The sequence below is a fragment of the Oncorhynchus gorbuscha genome, linkage group LG26 (assembly GCF_021184085.1).
Source record: "Oncorhynchus gorbuscha isolate QuinsamMale2020 ecotype Even-year linkage group LG26, OgorEven_v1.0, whole genome shotgun sequence".
In the NCBI taxonomy this organism is placed as follows: domain Eukaryota; kingdom Metazoa; phylum Chordata; class Actinopteri; order Salmoniformes; family Salmonidae; genus Oncorhynchus; species Oncorhynchus gorbuscha.
Window position 1 is genome coordinate 21,633,123 of NC_060198.1, and position 12,357 is coordinate 21,645,479.

At 43.2% G+C, this 12,357-nt stretch overlaps 1 protein-coding gene across 1 annotated transcript; it reads right to left on the reverse strand.

Moving 5' to 3' along the window:
- Positions 1-984: 984 nt before the first annotated feature.
- On the reverse strand, positions 985-12,077 carry LOC124016165 (extracellular serine/threonine protein kinase FAM20C-like). The gene is made up of 11 exons (XM_046331704.1): positions 11,925-12,077; positions 10,945-11,499; positions 10,570-10,748; positions 6,317-6,395; positions 4,462-4,554; positions 4,214-4,329; positions 3,691-3,871; positions 3,277-3,386; positions 2,907-2,988; positions 1,657-1,716; positions 985-1,372 (listed from the first exon to the last, which is right to left on the reverse strand). Exons 1-11 carry the CDS (start codon positions 12,029-12,031, stop codon positions 1,120-1,122), a joined length of 1,815 nt encoding a protein of 604 aa, XP_046187660.1. The 5' UTR covers positions 12,032-12,077; the 3' UTR covers positions 985-1,119.
- Positions 12,078-12,357: the final 280 nt, after the last annotated feature.

The following is a 12,357-nucleotide window of genomic DNA, read 5'->3' on the forward strand; positions in this document are numbered from 1 at the left end:
TAGCTTCACAATTCTACCTGCAAAACGGTGGTATTGCTTGTGTAGAAAGAAACCCTCTTTCTACCTCTTGGTCAGCTCCAGCTAGCTACTGTAGCTAGCTAGTGGGACTCGAGTAGCCCACGCGGCTAGGCTCAGGCTAACTGACCACACAATTCTACCTGCAACACGGTAGCTTTGCTAGCTCTCCCCCGTGGCTATAGCGTTCTCTACTGTGCTAACCACTACTATTATTCAAATTTGTAACATTTTTACTGCATAAGGGCTATCCCTGATGCAGTAAAACAATTTAACATTGAATAATGAAGTAAGCATTATACAACATAATTTTGAGCGTGAACCCATTACACGTCTTTGTTTGTCTCAATTCAGGTTTTACGCTCCAGCCAAGCTTTTGGGAGAGTGCGATATTTCTCTTTTGGTTAGCGAGGTCATGGATAGCCTCGATTCCTCCCTCTATCAGTCCAATGACTCCTTCTCGGGGTAGGTGACTATGAGGATGATGGCGAGATTAACCTCGCCAGTCTCCTCAAGGTGACAGCAGACATGGAGATCGACCAGGTCCCGCCTCCTCAGTCTTTTAGAAGGAGCAGTCCTGAAGACAGAGACACGCCATCCCTCCATTGAAGTTTGGGTTCTGTGATGTCTGTAAATGAGCCGCCACCAGATATGAGATCAAGTGGCCAGCTCCCCTGGGGAACGTAAACCGATAAACGGATCTGTACGATGGGAGGACACGTCCCACTAGTACAGCCTCAGTGAAGCAACTGCTTCTTCCTGTCCCAGCTTACAGGCTGACTACTCCGAAAAGTTGTGAGTTCTGTCACCATAACTTCCTGATATACTGCATTCTCTTTCTACTGAGTGCTGGCATTGTTGTGATCAAATGGCCTTGCTGTCTAAAAACTCCAGTAACATTACTCCACCCTTATAATGCTAAAACACTTTATCATTTTTGTTTTCATTAGGCAACACACACAGTTAAAATGTGCCATGAATGTATACATATAATTAACTGATTGATTGATAATACAATAATCTTGTCATCAATCATAGCTGAATCCAATGATAGACATATTGCAGTGATGGTTTTGTAAATGGATGTTCAGTCTTAATTATTGTCTAGTGCCGGTATAAGTTAACATCATATCCCTGTAGGTCATCATGGATAACGTCATCATGGTGCTCCAGACAGGTGTGTACAGCCTGCAGGATGGTTTTCAGACGACGGTCCAGCACAGAGAGGTGATGTACAGAGAGGAGGGGGGCCACACTCTCCAGGGGATCCTGGGACAGAGACTCCCTCATGACATCACTCAGACGGAAGCTCGGAAGGGACAGGAGACGCAGACGCATGAGAGTTGAGCGACGGATCCTGAGACAGAGAAAGAGATTTGGGAGAGAGAGAAGAAAAAGACAGAGAGAAGGACAAGGGGAGAGAGAGAGGAGACAAAGAGAGAGAGAAGGAAGACAAGGAGAGAGAGAGAGAGAGAGAGAGAGAGAGAGAGAGAGAAGGAAGACAAGGAGAGGGAGAGAGAGAAGGAGGAAAGGGAGAGAGAGAAAGAGAATGAGAAGGAAGAGAGGGGGAGTGATGAGTCTCCTCTTGCACTTTTTTTCTGCTGCACTTGTCCAGATCTTTATACAAGCTGATAGTTTTACCTGCAACACTGTCGTAAGGGCACCAATATGGAGGGTTCATCCACAGAATGACGCCCAAACCTAAAAATAACATAGTTTCCACAATATTACACAACTGTTATATCAGTATGTATAAACTACAAAAACTTCAACATATGCATTGGCGACGCATCATTCAGGGCAAGTGAGGCACAGCCCAACCACTGTCCAGCAGATGGCCCTGTTTTGCATGTAATTCTGGCATTAATTCGTGTGACAACATTATATCGTATCAGTTAGCAAACAGTGTAAACAAAATAACTCCTTGAGTTAATATTACAGCATACTCGACTCCTCCATGTCATATCATTGTTTTGGTCAATTTTCTTTGAGTAAGGCAGATCCAGAATGCAGCTGTTTCAGCCTCGCTCATGTGCCTTCTGTGGCGGAGGGGCAGCCAGAGAAAACACAGAGCGTAGGCATTGTTGATCTTCTCTGGTTGCGCGTGATTGGCTCAGGGTGATGTCACTTACAACACCCCAGCACCTACTGGAAGAGCTTACTGACGACCAGGCAGCTCCTGCTCCTTGGGTGCTGCCATAGAGTTCAGTTGGCAGTGCCTGTCCAAGAAGTCTCAAGGTCATTTGATAAGTCTACATCTTTTCTCCAGTGATTGGACTGATGTGTGTCAACTTCATTGTTTATCTTCTAGCCAGCTGAAAAGTTATCATGTTGACTATCTCCCAGCAAATCATTTTGAAGCTATGTAAAAAATGTAGAGATAAAATATTTCGGTGCTCATCAGCCACTAAACATTGAAATAAGCCCACCCGTTAAAAAGAAAGCAAGCTGGAAAAAAACATTCAACTGTGGTTGGTGGTGAATAGAAGCAGTGGCTAACATCTGTTTCAAGGTAGCTCTTGTTAATGTTTGATGCCACTGTTATACTCATGGAACTATAACTATGCAATGGATGAAGTGAGGGAGTAACTTTATAAACGTTGTTGCTTTATTCTAAAACAGAGTGTCTTGGTAAAAGGCAGGCAGACACACTCAGAATGGTGTTTTGGCTGCGTTCCAATACTTTAATAATGTAATATTATTGTAGACCCATGCTGAATTTGACTATGGGAAGTAAACTGATCATAGCTGAATGTTATAACGTTTGTGTCTGTAGTGGTTTCGATGCATATTAGCTTTTTTGATACATCCAATATTTTAATGTTAAAATCGCCACTGAACATACAGTATGTATCACCTTATAAGGTATTGATGGAAGGTATGGTACTCACGCCCTCCCGTTGTCTAGGTGCAGCAGGAAAGTGTCATTCCCAAACTTCTCAAAAGTCTCGTAGTGATGTCTGTCCATATTACCTTAATAGGAATTAAAGCAAAACAATAGTTTATTGCTTTCTGTCTATTCAAAATCTGTGCCACATTATCAGTGGACTTAAACCTTGGCACATTCCTAATATGATCGTGTGGGGAAATGTTCAGAACATTTAGTCATTCTTATGGAATGTATTGCTTCAGTGACTAGATAAAAAACTAAAGAAGAGAAAAATCAAGGTAGTGTGTTGAATTGTTACTGATTTCAAGAATATTGGAATTACTGAAGTAGTAATAGTAGTAGAAGCTGTGTCGTTCAGTGTGCTTACTGACTCATGAGGAAGTCCAGAATGACCATGTCAATTAGATCCACTAGTCTGGTGCCTTGGTTGTATGGAGGAGTCTGTTTCACCGTGTCACAGTAATCTGGGTTCTTCTCCCATCTGAAACAGTAGCAGCTGCATGTGAGGTATGGACTCGAACACGTGTATGCTTTAGTCAAATGCACGGGTTTATTCCCAGTGGGGGACAATATGATACTACTACACATTATTACATTGCATTGATCAGTTGAATTCTATCAATGCAATCCAAACGTTGAATTATACCTCCAACCCATCAGTTTGCCATCTACTGTACAGTATATAACCACTAATACAGATATACACTTCACTTGGTTTCTTCACAACCCCTCCCATAGTTAGAGACCCCCATTGCAAGGGGCCTATTTCGGTACCCACAACCCACGGTGCCAGTTTGGTGCGGCTGTAGGAGCGCCTCCAAGGGGACCTCCAGGAGCGTCTGGGGGCCAGGGAGAGGTCAGGCAGCATGGAGGCCAGGGACACCTCCAAGACCTGGGGTCGACCACACACTGGGTTCTCTGTGGAGCAGTAGTATTCACACTGGCCGTGGAAACACAAATTACCCACTGGGGGAGGCGGACGGAGAGAGAGAGACAAGGGGTTTGGTGAATAGTACAGTTAACTGACTAAATGCAAATAGTAGGCCTACAGTGGACAGTTGTTGACAAACATTTGGGGTCATAACCCATCTAAAAGCATTTAGAACTTTTTCTTGTGACCAGTCATAAACCCAGAACGACACAGAAAAGTAAACTGTAGCCCACCAGTGCAACCCAACCAACCGTTTGGGAAACTCTGGACTAGCACATAGTGCAAGCCACTATACACACACAAGCTTAATAACAGATTGGACACACCAGGAGAGTTAGATTTGATTATGAAAGATGATTGGACCAACCACCACACACCAGGAGAGGTGAAGAAGGTTCTGGATAGTTTGTGGTCTGTGGTGATAGCTCTGATCTCTGTGGTTATGTTGATGAGTCTACCTACCACTGGAGGGATTCTACAGAAACCTAGCACCCTGAGAGAGGACACACACACACAGATAAAGAGAGATAGAAATCAGTGGTAGTGATTTAGTAGTTATTTTCTTCTCTTTCTTTTGACACACAGATTAGTCTCAGATGGGAGGTCCATTTTTCATTGTTTTCACCTGTCTAGGTGGAAGGCAGCAATCTCTGCATTGTGTCTCTCAAAGTCAGAGAAGTAGAACAGGTTGAAGTCTGTCTCTGCATCTCTCTCCTGCCTGCATAAAACACACACAGAACAATGTGATTTTTTTTCACCTCCAAAATAAGATTACTGTGAAAGAGTAAGAGTGTTATGTGACTGATACAATAAAGTTGTATTGTTGTGTTGTATTGTATAGTTACTATAGTATCATATAGTATCATATCGCATTGTAAATCATATTGTATATCATAAGGTAGTATATCGTATTGTAAGCCGTATTGTATATAATATTGTTCTTTGATTAACTGCAATGTGCCTTTACTATTGTCTAGGCTCAGCTCTGTCACCTGAGGTTGCTCTTAAATCCTGATAAGACAAAGTTCATGGTTTTCATGAAATCTAAGATGAAACCATTAAAGCCAATTTATGCTTGATCTGAAAATGTGGTCGGAGGTGCCGTATGGAGGGTGCTCCCTCCGGAGGCATGCGGAGGTCAAATTGAGCTCTGTACTGCATCGCCGTGTGCTGCTCAAATTTGAACAATGCTGAGTGCTATATATTACTCTGCATTGACATGATTGGTTGACGGTAGGTGGGGCGGGAAGGTCCACAAACTTACTTACTTGACAACAGCTCTGCTCTGCTTAACGAAGCGCAAGAAGTAGAAATACCCTGACTTCTGCAGAGGCCGTGTCGGATATTGTCGTGTAGGAAGAGCATCAGCGTAGCCAGGGAGTGAAGCAGTGACAGGACTATGATACAGCTCACTTCACTACTAGAGATTACCCGGTCGGATTGACCATGCAGAGCCTTTTAGACTATTCCATGCATAGTCACTATGCAGGACAAGCAAATAGAAAAGGGTATCAACTTACAAGTACTTGAGTTTCTTGTTAGATGAGTGGTTCACATCTAAACCCCACATCTAGGGTCTTGTGAAAAAGCTCAGGCTCAAATTGGGGTTTTATTTTCAAAATAAGTCGTGTTTTTCTTTAAAAAGTGAGAAAAATACTTGTTTCCGCTGCCTTCTTGCCTGAAATCGATTAAGGTGATAACTTGTACATGTTTTCCCCTGTAGCATCATTACATATGCTGGACACTGTGCACTGCTGAGGTTTGTTACAAACTCCAAAGCCTTGCAAATGTTTTAGTTTTATCTTATCCAGAGCAACGTACAGTAGTGAGCGCATACATTGTCATACTAGTCCGCCGTGGGAATCAAACCCACAATTCTGGCATTGCAAGCGCCATGCTCTACCAACTGAGTCACACGGACTGTACCCTCTATATGAGAGTGGGCTGGCCTTCCTTAGCTCTTCAGAGGCTAAGTCATTGGTACGTTTTTATTTATAAGGCCATGCTAAGACTGCTCCCAGTTTACCTGTGTACCTACATTGTCCATCAGATTATAATGACAATTATCGCCCATGCTCACAGGACAGCTAGGTGAGAGCTAGGAGAGCTAGGTAAAAAAGCGTTCCAGTTCTCTGCCCTCTCTACTTGGAATGAGCTACAAAATTACTTGAAACTACAGGAGTTCCTCTCCTTCAATTATTTTAAAGCTAGGGTCAAAAACTATGGTGAAAAATTATTTGAAGGGGCGGTCAATATTTTGACCCCTAGGTTCAAACACTCCAATGTGCCTGTTAAATGTATTAGCTGATGTTTTTAAACTGTAGTGCTTTGTGTTTTACGTTGTAAATGTTGACAATGTGTGTGCTGCTTTTTTTCGGCCAGGCCTCTTTTGCTAAATAGATGTTTAATCTCAATGAGACTAACCTGGTCAAATAACGGTCAAGTAAATAAAGATCATACGTCGTATCGTGGATTCTCACCTCATGGGTTTGAGGAGGGCCTGTCCGTAGTTGGGGAATGACATGATCAGCTTGAGCTGGGTACCCCCACTCTTCTGCACTGAAACACACATAACAGACAACGCTACAACGTCACCATAATAATCAGAACACAGAGACATATCACTTACCGTACAGTAAAACACATGAAAGTGACAGGGTCTCCACAACATTCAAAGGAAATACACCATAGGTGTCATGTTTTGTCATTAATTATCATGTCTTGTCCCTGTGCTTCCCCTTCTATTCGTTTCCCTCTGCTGGTCTTATTAGGTTCTTTCCCTCTTTCTATCCCTCTCTCTCCCCCTCCCTCTCTCACTCTCTCGCTCTCTCTTCTCTCTATCGTTCCGTTCCTGCTCCCAGCTGTTCCTATTCCCCTAATCAATCATTTAGTCTTCCCACACCTGTTCCCGATCCTTTTCCCTGATTAGAGTCCCTATTTCTCTCCTTGTTTTCCGTTCCTGCCCCGTCGGATCCTCATCTATAATTCACCGTGCTGTGTCTATGTTTTGCCCTGTCGTGTCGTGTTTCCCTCAGATGCTGCGTGGTGAGCAGGTGTCTGAGTCTGCTAGGTTCAAGTGCCTTCCCGAGGCAACCTGCAGTTCTCGATCAAGTCTCCAGTCTGTTCTCGTCTTTACGAGTAGTATTATGCTTTTTGTTTTGTAAAGTTTCTTACTGGATTAAAAACTCTGTTTTCGCCAAGTCGCTTTTGGGTCCTCATTCACCTGCATAACAATAGGTACCTGTCATTGACTGCACTGATGGTGTTCTTTTGGTAATAGTACAGTATTTCTAGTGGATTTTACATAAATGCAGTTACCCCTGTTATCCACAGGGCGTCCTCATTATATAAAGTACAGAATGTGGCCGAACATCAAAAACAGTCTTGTATCATTTAGTGGTGATTCTAGAATCTAGGAACTTTAGAGAGGAGGAGTGAGAAGAATAGGAAGATGAGGAGGAGTATATGAAACGTGGCTATGGGCCAGCCCACACACAATCTGATTATTGCGTAATCTTTTATGCTCAACACATACAGTATTCAAAGTGTGAGCATATGTTTGTGTGTGTTTATATGCATGGATGTGTGAGTGGGATTTTTTTATGATCAGTGCAGGATTATATTGACTGACCTCAGAACAAAAGATCAGAGGAGCTGGAGATTTCGATTATCTGGCTTTCACATTTCTACTCTAACTGTTCCTTTATACTGTCATCCATTTGCTGACGGATCTAGTTTGGTGTAATCACTTTGTGTATTTTGCAGTTTAAAGACTTATAATTGCTTTCAGTGGTTTTAGATTTTATCCTCACAGTCTATGGTTGATTGGTTAGTGTTTAAGAATTGATTTTGGCTTTTGTTTGTTTATTTTTGTTTGTTTCTTTAGATTGTGTGTTTAATTACTCACTCACTCACTCACTCACTCACTCACTCACTCACTCACTCACTCACTCACTCACTCACTCACTCACTCACTCACTCACTCACTCACTCACTCACTCACTCACTCACTCACTCACTCACTCACTCACTCACTCACTCACACAAAACTCCCACTCCCCCTTCCCCTTCCCCTTCCCCACACGCTCAAACCCATACACAGTAGCTTGGCACACAAAAAAATGCTGGGTTAAAAACAACCCTATTTGGCTTCTTTGGTAAACCAGCGCTGGGTAAATATTGGACAGAACACACACTGGGTTAGTTTGACCCAGCCAGTTGGGTCGCGTTAATATGGATTATACAAACATGGGTTTATTTTACCATCAGTTTTTTTAACCATTAGTTGGGATGAAATAACAGCTCCATAGGTTATTTTCAGGAGGCATGGCCTATTAGAGACATGGGTTTCAGACAATTATTTTTGGCCACCTGTAATAGCAAATGTATTTCCTGTTCATCATGTTTGTACACTGCAAATTTCTTTTTTTGCACATGATATATTATAACATAAAACTCATAACATTATTATCTACATATCCCAACATTGAAATATCCATAGGGTCTTGGGAAACATTGATTAAAGTGGCAGTGTTCAACCTTAACATGAAATAACAACAAAGCAGATGAACCGGAATGACATTTACTTTCACAGGTGGCCAAAAAGAACTATCTACAAGCCACGCCCCTGCTAAGCCAATCCTCTAGTCTTCTGAGCTCACCCACTGAGTCATATTTCGATAACCCAGCACCAATAACCCATAACCCGGCACCAATAATCCAGCGTTTTTCTTAAAGAAAACAACCTAAGTGACCCAACGCTTGCAACCCAGCTTGGTCAACCAAACAACCAAGCATTTTTTAGAGTACTGCTACTTCCCTGTTTGCATGTGATAGATAAACAAATGGATCCCAACCAAGGCTTCTGAACAGTCTCACAACAGACAGGATTTGAGGGCCATCAGAAAATGTTTTACAGCCTCCCAGGGTAATCTCTTCATTCACTGTAATGCCAACTCTTTTGTGTCTCGTGTGTATGTGTGGGTTGAATGGGCCCGTGGACACAAAGCTAGGGTTAGGATTGGGGTTATGGCTAGGCTTAGAGTTGAGCCGGGGTGTGGACATGAAGCTATGGTTAGGGTTATGGCTAGTGGTCTGTATAATTCAGGAATAGCATATATTGAATAAAAATATAAACGCAACATGTAAAGTGTTGGTCCCATGTTTCATGAGCAGAAATAAAAGATCCCTGAAATGTTCCATATGCACAAAATTCTTATTCTCTCAAATGTTATGCACAAGTGAGCATTTCTCCTTTTCCAAGATAATCCATCCACCGAAAAGGTGTGGTATATCAAGAAGCTGATTAAACAGCATGATCATTACACAGCTGCACCTTGTGCTGGGGACAATAAATGGCCACTCTAAAATGTGCAGTTTTATCACACAACACAATGCCACAGTTTTCTCAAGTTTTGAGGGAGCATGCAATTGGCATGCTGACTGCAGGAATGTCCAACAGAGCTGTTGCTAGATAATTTTATGTTAATTTCTCTACCATAAGCCAACTCTAATGTCGTTTTAGAGAATTTGGCAGTACGTTCAACTGGCCTCACAACCGCAGACCATGTGTAACCACACCAGCCCAGGACCTCCACATCTGGCTTCTTCACCTGCAGAATCGTCTGGGACCAGCCACCCGGACATCTGAAGAAACTGTGCACAACTGAAGAATTTCTGCACAAATGGTCAGAAACCGTCTCAGGGAAGCTCATCTGTGTGCTTGTCGTCCTCACCAGGGTCTTGACCTGACCGCAGTTCGAATTTGTAACCAACTTAATTGGGCAAATGCTGACCTTTGATGGCCACTGGCACGCTGGAGAAGTGTGTTCTTCAGAGGAATCCTGGTTTCAACTGTACCGGGCAGATGGCAGCGTATATGGCGTCGTGTGGGTGAGCGGTTTGCTGATGTCAACGTTGTGAACAGAGTGCCCAGTGTAAGACAGTGTATTCCTGTTCCTGCCAATATCCAGCAATTTCGTACAGCCATTGAAGAGGAGTGGGACAACATTTCACAAGCCACAATCAAGATACTGATTAACTCTATCCGAAGGAGATGTGTCACAAAATCTTTTAAATTGTTGGGTTTATATTTTTGTTCAGTGTAGTTTACTCCATGTCCAGTTCATGCTGATTGATACAGAGTTGATCTCAACTCCGCTTAGTAACACAGTCATCATCTTGTTTGTGGAGTTTGGGCTTCCCCTTGGGGTTGAAAGATAAAACAGTACCATCACCATTATAAGGCTCATGCATGTATCCCAACTGACTTGGAATAGCTACAGTACTTTAGTTTGTTTAAAAGCAAGCTACAGTGGTGCCACAGGCTGTTGTACTGCAGACTGAATTACAATATTTGTGGCTTAGTTTACTCAAAAAACTGTGGAAATTAAAGGGATACTTCGGGATTTTGGTAATGAATTCATAATCCTTTATGTACTTCCCCAGAGTCAAGTGAATTCCTGTATACCATTTTTAAGTCTCTATGTCCAATATGAAGGAAGTTCTGGGTAATTTTGTGAGCTAATGCTAACTAGCCTGCTAGTATCCTTCCAGTCATTGCGCTAACGCTAGCCTCAACCACCACAACCCTAACCTTTCCTGTCCACACCCCAGCTCAACATTAACCCTATCCATAACCCAAACCCTAACCTTAACCTTAGCTTCACCATGTCCACACCCCAGCTCAACCCTAACCGTAGTCTTATTCCTAATCTCTAATCTCTAATCTCACCTGCGCTGAGGATGCGTTGTGTGGCCATCTGTTGAGTCACCTCGGCAACGCTAGGGTCATTCCTGTCATACAGCTCCCAGCGAGAGATCCCAAGGTGGTACCTCAGCCAGGCAGGGTGGGTGTCCGCACTTCTAGTCCAATTAGCTCGGTCATAGCCATCCTCCTCGCTGTCACTCTGCCTATATGGAAAGAGCAGGGGAAGATGGATGGGGAAACAGGCCAATTTAAGCAATGGGTATCACAAATGTATGAGAAAAGTAATATGCTATGACAGAATGATATACTTTGTTGTTATCTAGAAAGCATTTTCTTTCCTCTTTAATTTTTGTACTTTGTTGTTATCAGTGGTCTTCCACTCCTCTGTCTCTCACTCACCACTCACTATCTTCACTGCTTTTGTCACTGTCCTCCTCCTCATCTTCCTCCTCACTGTTCCCTCCCTTGTTCTTTGGCTTCAACTTCAGCAGCCAATCGTCTTCCAGCAGATGTTTGCGTGGCAGGTTGTACAGCGGGTGGCTGAAGAGGGCCTCCAGCTTGGAGCGACTGCTGATCCGTTGGCTCACTTTGGTGGCCATTTTGGTTTGAATCAGCTTTTTGTCCTTCTCCTTCTCATTGACAATGTTGAATGAGGCCTCCACCTTGTGGTCTATGTGTGCGGCCATTTTGGTATAGTCTCCATTCATGCGACTTACTGGTAATTTGTGTGAGCTGCTTTGTGAGGAAAGGGAGTGAGATCTCCCCTGTTTTCCATGGGGAACAGTTCCAGGAAAAGACAAAGAGGAGGAACAGGAGGAGGGGGGGGGGATAACGCAGGATGTTTGGAGGACGGATAGACAGAAGAGGGCCAGGATGAGGTGGAGAGCCAGGGACAGACATGTCAATACCAAACAGACGGAATGAGAGAGACGACCCACGCCCTGCCTCGCCATGCTGGGAGAGAGTGAAAACTTCACAATTCACATTACCTTCAAATATAATCTGCTTTATAATATTCAAAACTCAGAAGAAGGCAGTTGTTGAGTCAAGAGTCATGACAGATTAACAGACATAAAGGAAACAAAGGGAAACATGACAGAGTCATAACCGGGCAAGCAGGCGGACAGACAGACAGAAAAGACAGCCAGCCAGCTATGCAGCCAGCCAGCCACCAGACAGCCAGCCAGAAACAGCCAGCCAGTATTCCTTAACACAAATCTAACAATCTCCTCTCCTAATCAAAGCGCAGACACAATGTGATTCCAGTTAGCTACCCTGAGAATCAAGCACCGCTAAAGAGAATCAATATATTATTGAAGGCCCACCACTCCAACATTCCCAGTATGAAGCAGCAGCAGGATGACTAATGCATTACTTACTTTGTTTTTTCACAATGTGCCAAGAAGTTGTGAGACTCTCTCTTCCCCTCTCTCAGGATCCTCAATAAATGTGACAGGGCAAAAATACACTTGTAGTACATTTTCATTTTGTCAATTTTTTTCTCCCTTTCTCTCCCTGACAGACAGCAGATAGTGGTCCTGTTATCTGTGTGGTCACGCTAGTTCAAACAGAACAGAAGTAGGAGCCAGGTTAGAGTGACCGGGATGGACGTTACAGTGAGGAGGGGACATTCATATTACCCCTTTATTTTAGGATTCGTTTTTTAGAACACCAGTTACTTTCAATAGAAATACATATTGTAATGCGTAATTGGATTGAATTGTAGATGGGATTTATTACACAAGGCACACACACACCAATACATACACACACTCTTGACGGGTCGTCACCCACTGGCTCTCATTCTGTATT